The sequence below is a fragment of the Schistocerca serialis genome, chromosome 6 (assembly GCF_023864345.2).
Source record: "Schistocerca serialis cubense isolate TAMUIC-IGC-003099 chromosome 6, iqSchSeri2.2, whole genome shotgun sequence".
Lineage (NCBI taxonomy): Eukaryota > Metazoa > Arthropoda > Insecta > Orthoptera > Acrididae > Schistocerca > Schistocerca serialis.
This window is the reverse complement of record NC_064643.1, coordinates 109,235,664-109,250,902: the sequence shown is the minus strand read 5'-3', so window position 1 is coordinate 109,250,902 and position 15,239 is coordinate 109,235,664. Positions and strand designations below refer to the sequence as shown.

The 15,239-nt window shown below is 40.3% G+C and overlaps 1 protein-coding gene across 1 annotated transcript in view; it reads left to right on the top strand.

Moving 5' to 3' along the window:
• LOC126484671 (uncharacterized) overlaps window positions 1-15,239 on the top strand; it is a 148,622-nt gene that overhangs the window by 109,251 nt on the left and 24,132 nt on the right. Inside the window, exon 5 of the mRNA XM_050108264.1 lies at window positions 5,942-6,076. Within this exon, the coding sequence (XP_049964221.1) occupies window positions 5,942-6,076 (135 nt within the window). The remainder of the gene's footprint in view (window positions 1-5,941; window positions 6,077-15,239) is intronic.

Genomic DNA, 15,239 nt, shown 5'->3' with positions numbered 1-15,239 from the left:
TAGGTAGCGTTCATTAACTGCTTTGGTTCACTCTGAGACACCTGCACACTTCCCTTGTTGAGAGCCCTTCCTGTCACAAAGTAACAATGTGGACATGATCAACCTGCAGTGTTGACCGTTTAGGCATGGTTGAACTACAGACAACATGAGCCGTGTTCCTCCTTCCTGATGGAATGACTGGAATTGATCAGCTGTTGGACCCCCTCTGTCTAATAGTCACATCTTTGAGCAGATATAGTGACATCTATGAACAGTCAAAGGGACTGTGTCTGTGATACAATATTCACAGTCAACGTCTATCTTCAGGAGTTCTGGGAAAGAGGGTTATGGAAAACTTTTTTTTTAATGTGTGTATATATGAGAGAGGCTTAGAAAAAAGGAATTATGATGGATGAAATCCACCATCAATTCACCCCAAAGGGAGCTTTCAAATGACCTACAATCAAACAAGTGTGTTAGTAGATAAAAAGGTTGTGGTCTAGAGAGAGAGAGAAGACATTGTCGTTAAATCTTTAAAAAGTGCAGCATAAGTAACATTCTTGATGGCAGTGAAGACCATCTTATTTATGAGGAGCACATTGATGATGAAGAGGAAGAAGAAGAAGAAAGTTCAGGTGTAAACTTTGGGGATTTTAAATGTTAGTGCAGTTTTATAAACTAAGAAAGGTTGGCTTTAGAACCTAATAATAAAAATGGTAAAAATGTTATTTAAAAAAAGTTAAATTAAAAATTGAGACGCACCTTATAGTCCATAGCATTGTATTGTCCATGAAATATGGTACCATATGATGCTCCACCTTATCACTAAGCTGTGCCATTTGATTTAGCTGTTCAATATACACTGTCCAGTCACGTTGATGTGACCATCTGCCAAAAGCCTGAATAACCACCTTTCGCACCACAAACCACTACGGGACATGCAGGAAGAGTGGCAGTGAGGTGTTGGAAGCTGCTGACATTGATGTGGAGCCATGTCAGCTCCAGTTCCATGGGCAGCTGCGTATAGGTTTCTTGATTGAGGATCTATGGTGTGAACAGCCCGAACAGTATGGTCCCACAGATTGTCAACTGAGTTTAAATCCTTCGGTGGCTAGGGGAGTACAGTAAACTTGTACTGGTGCTGTTTGAACTGTGCGTGTACGCTGTAAGCTGTGTGACATGTTGCGTTATCCTGCTGGTAAGTGTCACCGTGCTTAGGAACAACAAACTGCTATGTGGAGGTGGATGTGGTTCCCAAGGATAGCTGCATACTTGTGTTGATGCATTGTGCAATCCAAAATGAAAACTCATTTAGGCAATCTCATGAAAATATTACAAAACCATAATGCTCCCTCATCTGGCATTGACCCTTCCATTGATCGTTGCATGGTGTTTGCTTTCACAAGTTTTATGTCAATGGCTCATGGAATGTGAGTTATCTGAAAAGGTCACCTGTTGCCACTCAGTGGACATCCCGTTGCTGTACTGGCATGCAGATTCCAGCTCTCATAGCTGCTGAACACGAATCAGCGTGGGTGCTTGAACCAAGTGCCTGCTGTGGAGACCCATACACAGCAGTGTTCACTGAACGGTCATTGAGGAAACACTGTTGGTAGCCCTTTGGTTTATCTGGACAGTCAGTTGCTCAACAGTTGCACATGTATTTGCCCATACACATATCTGCAGCTGTCATTCACATCTGTCATCTATGGCCCATGGTGCATCACAGTTGCCTTGGTACTGGTTTTGGATATCACCATTTTGCCATGCACAGTATACTTCAACCACGACGGCTTGCAGACAGTTTAGAAACTTACCCATTTCAGAAATGCTTCTACCCTTGGTCTAAAAACCAATGATCATGCCCTTTTGGATGTCAGATAAATCACTTCTGTTTCTGCAATATGATGATGATTTGTGCTATTTTCCCTATCCCATGATATGCTTTAAATACACTGTGCTTCTGGTGCTGCAATCTGCGGCAGTGAGTGGTTATTACATATTGACATCATACTTTCACAAACTCTTCTGTTGTTTGTCACCATCAGCACCCATTTTGTGGTCTAGTGGCTAGCATTGCTGCCTATGGATCGTAGGGTCCTCGATTCAATTCGTAGCCAGATTGGGGATTTTCTCTGTCCAGGAACTGGGTGTTTGTGTTGTCCTCATTATTTCATCATCATCATCATCATCATCATCATCTTTTGTGATAGAGGCTACACTGGACTGTGTAAAAATTTGGACTTTGTGCGGGTGCTGATGACTGCACAGCTGAGCACCCCAAAAACCAGACATCATCATCATCATCATCATCATCAGCAGCAGCAGCAGCAGCAGCAGCACCCTTTTAGTAGCTTCGTCTTCAAGGAGTCTACCAATAATTTTATGGTATTCTTAAGCTGTCTTTGTAATTTGTCATGAAGTCAAGATGTATTTTTTGAAATAGTGAAATAAGCAATAATCAAACAATAGAAAATTCAGGATGAAATGTAACAATATTATGAAAAGGAAAGTTGCAACTCACCATATAGAAGAGATGCTGAGTCTCAGGTAGGTACAACAAAAGGATTGTCACAAATAAGCTTTTGGCGAGTATGGCTTTCATCAAAAATATATGACAGACACACACACATCCACACAAATACAACTCACACATGCACGACTGCAGTCTCTGACACACTGAGAGTAGTAGGACCATTGCATGACTGTGTGGGGGTAAGGAGGAGGTGGGATGGGGAGGGATATTAGTATGGGGGGGGGGGGGGCAGTGAAGCGCTACTAGGGAGTGTGGAGGGATGAGGTGGAGAGAGGGTAGGGCAGCTATGTTGTGCGGTCAAGAGGTTAGACGGAGGGCAGGGGAGAGGTGGGGGAGGAGGGGTAGTGGAAAAGGAGAGAAGTAAGCTTTCATTAGTCATTGTTCTCACCCATCCAGCCCCTTCCCTGTTCCCATTCCAGCACTACAAAACCCTCATTCCATCATCACATCCAGTCTTTTTACTTTTCTGCATCCCCCCCTCTCCCCCTGCCCCCCTCTCCCCCTGCCCCCCTCTCTCCCCTGTCCTCCATCTAGCCTCCAGACTGCACACAGCTGCCCTACCCTCTCTCCACCTCATTCCTGTGTGCTCCACAGCAGCACTTCACTGTCCCCCACCCCTACCCTACTATCCCTCCCCGTCACTGCCCCAGCCTCCTCCTTACCCCCCAGTCCTATCGTGCAGTGGTGCTGCTGCTCCCAGTGTGGCTTCAGTTGCCAGACACTGTAGTCGTGTATGTATGAGTTGCATTGATGAAGGTCACACTGGCCGAAAGCTTATTTGTGACAGTCTTTTTGTTGTGCCTATCTGCGACTCAGCATCTCCACTATATGGTGAAATAAGCAATAGTAATACTCATTTAGGAGAGCAGCAGTAACCTCTACTTACAGGTCCATCTACACCCCCTTTTTTTAAAGAACGAGGCACAAAATACATATTTGCACTCACTAGTTTTGAGATATTTTAGATTTTTACAGAGATAAACAAAAATGAAAAAATGCACTGTTGCAGGGAAATTCCAGAATAGAAAAGAAGGCAAGCATTCACCTATAGCTCATAGATGTTTGAAATACAGACACATGTGTCAGGACAGAGACATAAAAATGACGGAAATTTCTGGATGTAATAATTCATAAAATAACGGAAAGGCACCACTCACCTATAGCAGACTGATGTGTGGCACTTACACACATGTAACAGAGAGCAGTATTCACTAGCTTTCAACCTCTTACTCATATTTCTATCAAATCTACACATATTCCACTTACACACATCCACACAAGCACGCAGACACACTATTTTAGTGTCTGTGCATGTGAATGTATGTACTTCTTGTAGAAAATGAGCAAGAGCTCGACAGCTAGTGAACATTGTTATCTGTTATGAAGTTTATGCGCCAGACATCGGTCCACCATAAGTGAGTGGTTACCTTTCCCTTATTTAATCTATTGTTCCAGCACAGAGTCTTCATTAACTTTTGAGCAACCATTCTTTCTCCAGATTTTCTTGGCATGATTGATTGATATTGTGCTTCCAGTGTTGTTTCCATTTTGTGCACAGTATCTTGATCACTGACCCAGACATCTTCACCAGGTGGTGCCTGGTTGGTAGCAAGTACACATAATAGCAAAACTGGCAGTGCCTGAAGAGCATGGATGCATCAGTTGCCAAAATGTTGTGCATAAAATGAAAACAGCAACTTGGCAGAACACTCAGGAGCACAACATTATTCTTTCTCAAGTTTAATACCAATTCAATCAACTAAATACTAAGGTGCAAACAGAAGATAAAGACTGCTGTGTAATACAACTGGGGAAGTAGCTGCTTTTTTCAAAGGAGTGGCTTTTCTTTGACTAATATAAGCAGTATCATGGCATTTAATTGTTAATATAGTGCACAGATTAAGTTTATAAGAGTTTCTTCTCTTTTGCTAATACATGCTTTGACTTGTTCTACATTTCTGAAGGTGTTTCTCTCTCTCTCTCTCTCTCTCTCTCTCTCTCTCTCTCTCTCTGTCTCTCTCACCACTTACTCACACTCTTTGCAAATGAAGTTACATACTGTCACACACTTTGTAAATGAAGTTATGTCTATTGCTCAGACATGTAGAAAAAACACAGGTCTTTTTGCCCATTTTTGCTGCCTATTGCCACAGTGGATGCTTTTCTGTGGTATTCCAGCAAGGATTGATCAGGAAGCATGTTCCAAAAACTTAACTAATGGAAGATCAAAGGTAGTACCACTGATCCCTGTTTACCTAACAACCAATCACAGGAGGCCTATTACAGAGAGCCCTCCCCCCCCCCCCCTCCCCCCTCCCTGCTCTCTCTCTCTCTCTCTCTCTCTCTCTCTCTCTCTCTCTCTCTCTCACACACACACACAAACACACACACACACACACACACACCCTCTCTCTCTCTCTCTCTCTCTCTCTCTCTCTCTCTCTCTCTCTCTCTCACACACACACACACACACACACACACACACACACAAAAAATGCAAAAGAAATCAAAATAGATTCAACCCAAGAAAATATTTAGTTTATCATAAAAGTATAACACAGAACTTTTTTAAGTCTCTGATTTCTTCTCCATTAAGTTATCATTATTAATGTGATTTGAGGAAGTATGTAATTACTTGTTTTCGAGATTCTCATTTGATTATACCCTTATATTCAAGAGAAATTGCATTTGGAAAAAAAGTTGCCTGAAAAATGTCCTTCTTGTTATGTAATAAAATTTTTGTACATTAAGTGTCTGAACTTAAGTAATTTATATTTACGTACTTAAATGTTCATCATCTGTCAGCTGACTGGTCCTGCAGGTACGTGTCAATTTTAGCAAAATGGGGATAATTTATGATTGTTTGTTACTCCATAGTAATCCCCATTGTTAAGCAGTAGTTACTTATTTATTGTCTTTCTGTCTGTAGGTACAGTGTAATTTGTCACAAAAGCTAAAAGCTGAGCCTCTATTCATCATATCCTCCTTTTTTAAAAGCTTTTTTCTCAAGTAATGGTGGAAAAGTATGGTGACCTAACTGTGTCTGTTTTCATTGTGTTTTTTACAGCAGTTTTCATAACATCCAATGCCAGGAAAGTCAGGATCAAAACAGTAATAGGTATAGCCTGTGAAGATGGTAGTTCATTTTGTGCCATTGCTATTGTACATGTGGAAGCTGGAAATATATTGCTGTTGGCAACAACAGCATTGGAGGCTTATGAAGATGAAATAATAAAAACAGCAACAGTTTTATAGGAAAATGTTATTTATCATTGATGATATCTTTACAAATCTGTTGTTATTGTTCTTTAACAAAAATGTTGCTTTCAGGTAGCTGTTATTCCAACAGTCTATATAGAATAAGCCTACTCGTTTTTATAACTGGACTGTGGTCATTAATACATATCTATGTCTTCACTGTTACAGAATGGATTTTTCTACGTGAGTGTGAGTGTGCTGTATCTAATTAGCTCATCATTAATTATTCATCTAATCCATGTATACCACGAGTCATACTCTTGGGTTCCAAAATGGACTCGAGAACAGCTTCTCATAGCAGGGGTAAGGCTTGCTGAACTTCACTTATATTTGTATTGTATTGTTTATTTATTGGTCCTGTGAATCATACATTGTGAAGTGATACACAGTGATATAGAACAAGTAAAATAATTGCAATAAATTTTGAACAGAAACTGTTGTATGGTTTACAGTATTCAGCAATATAAGCCTAATATACACAAAAACAGACCACAAATAAATTTTACACACACACACACACACACACACACGCACACACACGGAGTTCTCACTTTTGGCCTTGATTATACATGTTGTTGTTGTTGTGGTCTTCAGTCCTGAGACTGGTTTGATGCAGCTCTCCATGCTACTCTATCCTGTGCAAGCTTCTTCATCTCCCAGTACCTACTGCAATCTACATCCTTCTGAATCTGCTTAGTGTATTCGTCTCTTGGTCTCCCTCTATGATTTTGACCCTCCATGCTGCCCTCCAATACTAAATTGGTGATCCCTTGATGCCTCAGAACATGTCCTACCAACCGATCCCGTCTTCTGGTCAAGTTGTGCCACAAACTTCTCTTCTCCCCAACCCTATTCAATACTTCTTCATTAGTTACGTGATCTACCCATCTAATCTTCAGCATTCTTCTGTAGCACCACATTTCGAATGCTTCTATTCTGTTCTTGTCCAAACTATTTATCGTCCATGTTTCACTTCCATACATGGCTACACTCCATACAAATACTTTCAGAAATGACTTCCTGACACTTAAATCTATACTCAATGTTAACAAATTTCTCTTCTTCAGAAATGCTCTCCTTGCCATTGCCAGTCTACATTTTATATCCTCTCTACTTCAACCATCATCAGTTATTTTGCTCCCCAAATAGAAAAACTCCTTTACTACTTTAAGTGTCTCATTTCCTAATCTAATTCCCTCAGCATCACCCGACTTAATTCGACTACATTCCATTATCCTCGTTTTGCTTTTGTTGATGTTCATCTTATATCCTCCTTTCAAGACACTGTCCATTCCATTCAACTACTCTTCCAAGTCTTTTGCTGTCTCTGACAGAATTACAATGTCATCGGCGAACCTCAAAGTTTTTATTTCTTCTCCATGGAGTTTAATACCTACTCCGAATTTTTCTTTTGTTTCCTTTACTGCTTGCTCAATATACAGATTGAACAACATCGGGGAGAGGCTACAACCCTGTCTTACTCCCTTCCCAACCACTGCTACCCTTTCATGTCCCTCGACTCTTATAACTGCCATATGCTTTCTGTACAAATTGTAAATAGCCTTTCGCTCCCTGTATTTTACCCCTGCCACCTTTAGAATTTGAAAGAGAGTATTCCAGTCAACTTTGTCAAAAGCTTTCTTTAAGTCTACAAATGCTAGAAACGTAGGTTTGCCTTTCCTTAATCTTTCTTCTAAGATAAGTCGTAAGGTCAGTATTGCCTCACGTGTTCCAGTGTTTGTACGGAATCCAAACTGATCTTCCTCGAGGTTGGCTTCTACTAGTTTTTCCATTCGTCTGTAAAGAATTCGTGTTAGAATTTTGCAGCTGTGACTTATTAAACTGATAGTTTGGTAATTTTCACATCTGTCAACACCTGCTTTCTTTGGGATTGGAATTATTATATTCTTCTTGAAGTCTGAGGGTATTTCGCCTGTTTCATACATCTTGCTCACCAGATGGTAGAGTTTTGTCAGGACTGGCTCTCCCAAGGCCGTCAGTAGTTCCAATGGAATGTTGTCTACTCCGGGGGCCTTGTTTCGACTCAGGTCTTTCAGTGCTCTGTCAAACTCTTCACGCCGTATCGTATCTCCCATTTCATCTTCATCTACATCCTCTTCCATTTCCATAATATTGTCCTCAAGCACATTGCCCTTGTATAGACCCTCTATATACCCCTTCCACCTTTCCGCTTTCCCTTCTTTGCTTAGAACTGGGTTTCCATCTGAGCTCTTGATATTCATACAAGTTGTTCTCTTATCTCCAAAGGTCTCTTTAATTTTCCTGTAGGCAGTATCTATCTTACCCCTAGTGAGATAAGCCTCTACATCCTTACATTTGTCCTCTAGCCATCCCTGCTTAGCCATTTTGCACTTCCTGTCGATCTCATTTTTGAGACGTTTGTATTCCTTTTTGCCTGCTTCATTTACTGCATTTTTATATTTTCTCCTTTCATCAATTAAATTCAGTATTTCTTCTGTTACCCAAGGATTTCTACTAGCCCTCGTCTTTTTTCCTACTTGATCCTCTGCTGCCTTCACTACTTCATCCCTCAAAGCTACCCATTCTTCTTCTACTGTATTTCTTTCCCCCATTCCTGTCAATTGTTCCCTTATGCTCTCCCTGAAACTCTGTACAACCTCTGGTTCTTTCAGTTTATCCAGGTCCCATCTCCTTAAATTCCCACCTTTTTATACATATACATATACACACATATATAGAACAATCCATGTATACATTGAATACACTAATAAATTGGTCTTTAAATATGTCTGCTTGTGCCTGTATGTGTGGATGGATATGTGTGTGTTTGCAAGTGTATACCTGTCCTTTTTTCCCCCTAAGGTAAGTCTTTCTGCTCCCGGGATTGGAATGACTCCTTACCCTCACCCTTAAAACCCACTTCCTTCCGTCTTTCCCTCTCCTTCCCTCTTTCCTGATGAGGCAACAGTTTGTTGCGAAAGCTTGAATTTTGTGTGTATGTTTGTGTTTGTTTGTGTGTCTATCGACCTGCCAGCGCTTTCGTTCGGTAAGTCACCTCATCTTTGTTTTTATATCTAATAAATTTGTACATACACATTTCTTATTTTGGCCTTAATTGTATAAACTATTTAAATTTTTCACATATTTACATAGTAGATAACAATTCATCAACACTAAAGTAGCAATTCTGTAACAAGTAGTAATCACTGCAGTTTTGAATTTTTGCTTTCAGGTAGTTCAGGTAGTTTGTTGTACAGTTTTTTCTGTGCTTGCAGGAGTCCTTCTTGTTTTAGCGCTGTTATGTGCAAACTGCGCATGTAAATTTTGTGTTGTAAGAATGAATATTTTGGTATTTTAGAGAAATCTTGCAGCTGTGATCTACAATTTTCCTCATAAACGTGATATAAATGTGATTGTTTCTAACAATGGAAAATCTGGGATGGAATTAAGGATATTATGAAAAGGATAGTTGCTACTCACTATACAGTGGAGATGCTGAGTCACAGAAAGGCGCAACAATGTTTGTCAGTAATAGACAACATATATATAAAAACAAAGATGATGTAATTTACCAAACGAAAGCGTTGGTATGTTGATAGACACACAAACAAACACACACACAAAATTCAAGCTTTTGTAACCAACGGTTGCTTCATCAGGAAAGAGGGAAGGAGAGGGAAAGAAGAAAGGATTTGGGTTTTAAGGGAGAGGGTAAGGAATCATTCCAATCCCGGCAGCAGAAAGACTTACCTTACGGGGAAAAAAGGACAGATATACACTCGCGCACACACACACATATCCATCCGCACATATACAGACACAAGCAGACATTTCCCCCTAGGGTAAGTCTTTCCGCTCCCGGGATTGGAATGACTCCTTACCCTCTCCCTTAAAACCCATATCCTTTCGTCTTTCCCTCTCCTTCCCTCTTTCCTGATGAAGCAACCGTGGGTTGTGAAAGCTTGAATTTTTTGTGTGTGTGTGTTTGTGTTTCTTAGTGTCTCTATCAGCATACCAACACTTTCGTTTGGTAAGTTACATTATCTTTGTTTTTAGATATATTTTTCCCTCGTGGAATGTTCCCTCTATTATATATACATGTTTCCCTCTATAGAGGGAAACATTCTACGTGGGAAAAATGTATCTAAAAACAAAGATGATGTAACTTACCAAACGAAAGTGTTGGTATGTTGATAGAGACACAAACAAACACAAACACACACACAAAATTCAAACACCAACCTATCAGAACTCCGGAGATGGGAACTTGCCCTTCAATGTATCCTCTCTTCCCGTTGCCCACCAGGCCTCAACCTCCGCTAATTTCAAGTTGCCGCCACTCGTACCTCACCTGTTACTCATCATCATCTTTGCCTCTGTACTTCCGCCTCGACTGACATCTCTGCCCAAACTCTTTGCCTCTATATATGTCTGCTTGTGTCTGTATATGTGCTGATGGATATGTGTGTGTGTGTGTGTGTGTGTGTGCGCGTGTGTGCACGCGAGTGTATACCTGTCCTTTTCTCCCCCTAAGGTAAGTCTTTCCGCTCCCGGGATTGGAATGACTCCTTACCCTCTCCCTTAAAACCCACATCCTTTCGTCTTTCCCTCTCCTTCCCTCTTTCCTGATGAAGCAACCGTTGGTTGCAAAAGCTTGAATATTGTGTGTATGTTTGTGTGTCTATCAACATGCCAGCGCTTTTGTTTGGTGTGTGTGTGTGTGTGTGTGTGTGTGTGTGTGTGTGTGTGTGTGTGTGTGAGTGAGAGAGCCGCAGATGCAACTTATACAAACATGACCACAGTCTCGTGTGTGCGTGTGCGTGTGTGTGTGTGTGTGTGTGTGTGTGTGTGTGTGTGTGTGTGTGTGAGAGCCGCAGATGCAACTTACACAAACATGACCACAGTCTCTGGCTGTTCAGTTGTATGGTTGATGGTTGCAGTTAGAGGCTGTTTATTCTGAACCGTGTATAGATGCCCAGTGATTTTTTTTGTGTGTTTATTATTAAGTTATTCATTGTGAACCATTCTGATGTGTGTGAAGTGCTCGTTTTTGTTTCATTTTGGAGCTCTTCTAGGTCTTTTGTTTGATAAGAATATTTGAATTATCAGCATATTTAATGTACATATAGTTTAGAGTGAGTCGTTCGAAGTCATTTATAAACAGTAACAACAAACTAGTCCCAGTATGGAACCCTGTGGCCCACCATATTTAACACAATCTTTTTCTGAATGATAGAATATTAAAATTTTGCTTTCTTTGTGCAAGACTTCAACTATTTGTTGTCTGTTTTGTAGATATGACTTTCTCCACTCATACACTGAGCCTCTGACACTAATATCTTACTTTCTAAGCAACAGACCATAGTTAATGATGTCAAATGCTTTTGAAAGATCTAGGAATATTGCTGGTACGTGTTCTTTTTTATATAACGTATTCAAAGCTTCATTTAGGAAATCAATAATAGCTGTCTTGGTTGATTTACCTGTTTGGACACCATGCTGTGTGGTCGAGGAAAGTGCCTTTTCTTTTCTTTTTTTAATGAAATCTATGAGTCTTTTGTAAAAGATTTTCAATTATTTTTGAAAAACAGATAGTAGGCAGACTGGCCTATAATTTGTTACATCTGTTTTTTCACCTTTTTTCATACAATGACTTCATCTTAGCTATCTTTCTGGGAAGATTACATCAGAAAGTGAGCTATTCCATGTGTCAACCATGGGCCTAACTACTAAGGGTGTACATTTTTTAATCATATGGTCATGTATGTTGTCAATACCAATGGAAGATTTTGATTTTTGCTCCTCTATTGTTTTTAGCATTTCTCTTTCGTCTGTTGGGTTGTTACAATGGATAGTTTTAATTTGGTCTGTAGTGACAGCATATTGAAAGTTTTGCTTCACCAGATTCTCAGCTGCTTCAGTGAATTATGAGTTCAAATTATTTGCTGTCTGCTGGGGATCAGATATTACTGATGAATTTTCTTTCAGTTTGATGTTATGGTATTTTCTCTGTTTCACTCCTGTTTTATGTCTTACAATGTCCCATGTGGCTTCCATTTTATTTGGTTCATTTGCTATGAAGGAACTATTTGCCATTCTTTTTGCTTCTTTTATGACTTTAGTTAAAATCTTTTTTTGGTTCTTAAAATAGGAATCAAATCCTGTGAATATTGGTAGTGAACTTTCATTTGGGCCAAGAGCAGAGTTGACCTCTCCATGACAAACATGTTTCTCAGCATAATGTGTTTAATTTCAGTGGCTCATTAGTACTGTTTAAAAGAAAACAGGGCTCATTTTTTTAACTTTTTACTTTCATTCTCTGTAGTTAGTGACTTTAGCCATGGGCTTTGTGCCACTTGCAGCATCACAGTTACATAACTTATCTTGTTATAGCAGTCTCAGTGTAGTCTTCGGTCAGTTTGTGACTGGTTGTGTTGTATTATACAGTTCCACACAGTCAAAGATGGCTAAGGATTGTGCTTGTAATGTACATATGCAAGAAGAATTGGCAGCTGCCCAGAAATAGCCATAAGCTGCATTGCTCCTCAATTGCAACGGTGTTGGCCACCTCCAGTGCCTCTTGCATTACCTGTACCATGATACAGTTGCCTCTACGCAGAAGGCAAATATGGTGGACTGGCAACATCAGAATTTTCTTATGTCTTATCAGAAGATTTGTGGTATTACCCATTATTGAGGGTATATATGGGCCAGTGAAAAATACACCGTCTGTTAGGACTTTGGTCTATTTTCTACAATGTTTGGACAAACATGGGGGGTCGCTATGTAGGTTATTGGGGGGCTCCAGTTTTATTTATTTTATTTATTTATTTTATTTAGACATTGTTACATCTTGTGCACATATAGAGCAAGCCAATATACAGTTCAGAGTCAAATACAAAATTGTTAAGGCTTTCGTGGCCACTTGTTGACAAACTGCCTGTTTGCTCCTGTCCCGGGTTCTTCGGCCTATGTTCATCTGATAATTTTACTGATGTTTCACAAGTACAAGTGGCTGGCATTGTCAAAGCTTCACCCTCCATTGCTGATGGTGAACTGGAACCGAGCTCGTGGCCACAGACTATATGTACCTGGTGCGCCAATATCTGAGGGCTTCTCCACGGTCATTTCTGATGCGGTTCTCCTCTTGCTACCTGCGATGGTCGTTCGCTGCAGTACGGGAAGCCAGGATCCATTTAGCTTAAGGCTTTCCTCTTTCTTGTTGAAGCTGTTCCCATGTTAGTGTATTTCTACAGCTTCTCTAAACAAGTGGGTGTGATAGTGCTTCTCTACAGCCAGAACTTCCGTGTCAGTGAATTTTATTACATGGCCGATCTCACTCAGTGTGTGCTCTGCCATGGCCAATTTCTCCACCTAGTGTTGATTGATTGTCCAGTCATTCCAACACAAACTTTTCCATATGTGCATGGTAAGTGGTATATTCCCAACATTACAAGTGAGTCCCTTTTATCCTTTGCCCATCTAAGACATTCTTTCATCTTCCTTGTCAGTTTGAAAATTGTCTTTACACCCTGTTTGTGCAATATATGGCCGATTCTGTCCGTCACTCTGAGAATGTATGGCAGAAAGGCTGTACCTGACATTTCTTTTCCTGATTTCTTACTTCATCGAGAGTTTGGCTCTGTTACACTTGTAATATAATCTGTGGAGTACCCATTGCTCCTCAGAACACTTTCCAGATGTTGCATTTCATGTTAGAGGTGCTGCAGCTCACATATGTGCTCCAGAATGTCACTGAGTGGCACTTTCATAAACAAAGAAACAGTATCAAAGCTGACTAGGACGTCATTTGGTGCAAGTTTTAGTTTCTTCAGCATCTCAATGAAATGTCCTGAGTCCTTCATGTATGTGTCAGTCTTTCCCACATGCAGCTGGAGCAGAGAGACCAGTTTATGCATCAGTGAGCCAGGAGTGCTAACAATCAGTCTTAGTGAAACGCTGTTCTTATGAATCTTAGGTAATCCATACAGCCGAGGTGGTAGGGTTTCTCTGTATGTCCGCCAGCAGAGAAGATGCCTTGATTAACCGATTTGTATTCCATGTGATACCGTGCATCAGATCTGCACTAAGTTTTCAGTACGTCATTGGATCTAATAGGTCTCAGATCTTTTGCTCATAATCTTTGGTCTTTATTACGAGAGTTGCATTTCCCTTATTGGCAGGCAGTACCAATATACTCTTGTCGGCATTAAGATTCTTAATAGCTTGTACCTCTTGTTTCTTCAGATTGCAAGCTGGTGGTTTAGCTTGCTGCAGTAGCCCAGCTGTTTCAGTGCATATTTCATCTGTCCTTTCAAAAGGAAGGGTACGAATGGCCGCTTCGGTGTTAGCAATAATATCCTCCATAGGTATAGTTCTCGGGATGATAATGAAATTCCCTCCTTCCTCAAGAACGTCAGTAAAATCATCAGACGAATGTCGGCCAAAGAACCTGAGACAGAAGCAAACAGGCAGTTTGTCAGAGTCAATTAATAGTCTACAATAACGTTAACACAGTCTGTCAAATGTGACTGTTGTTGTTGTTGTTGTTATGGTCTTCAGTCTGAAGACTGGTTTGATGCAGCTCTCCATGCTACTCTATCCTGTGCAAGCCTCTTCATCTCCAAATAACTACTGCAACCTACATCCCTCTGAATCTGCTTACTGTATTCATCTCTTGATCTCCCTCTACGATTTTTACCCCACAATCTTCACTCCAGTACTAAATTGGTGATTCTTTGATGTCTTAGAATGTATCCTACCAACTGATCCCTTCTTTCGGTGAGGTAGTACCACAAATTTCTCTTCTCCCAAATTCTATTCAGTACTTCTAGGGCCTTGTTTCAACTTAGATCTTTCAGTGCCTCATCAAATTCTTAACGCAGTATCAGATCTCCCTTCTCTTCTTCCTCTACATCCTCTTCCATTTCCATAATATTGCCCTTAAGTGCATCTCCCTTGTATACACCTTCTATATACTCCTTCCACCTTTCTCCTTTCCCTTCTTTACTTAGGACTGGTTTTCCATCTGAGCTCTTGATATTCATACACATGGTTCTCTTTTCTCCAGAAGTCTCTTTAATTTTCCTGTAGGCAGTATCTATCTTACCCCTAACGATATACGCTCCTACATCCTAACATTTGTTCTCTATCCATTCCTGCTTAGCCATTTTGCACTTCCTGTCAATCTCACTTTTTAGACATTTGTATTTCTTTTCCACCTTCTTCATTTATTGCATTTTTATATTTTCTCCTTTCATCGATCAAATTCAATATCTCTTGTGTTACCCAAGAATTTCTACTAGCCCTCGTCTTTTTACTTACTTAATCCTCAGCTGCCTCCACTATTTCATCTCTCAAAGCTACCGATTCTTCTTCTATTGTATTTCTTCACTAATTACCACTATATCTAACTTTAAACTATCCACTTCCCTTTTCAAAATTTCTAACCTACCTGCCCGATTAAGGACTCTGACATTTCATG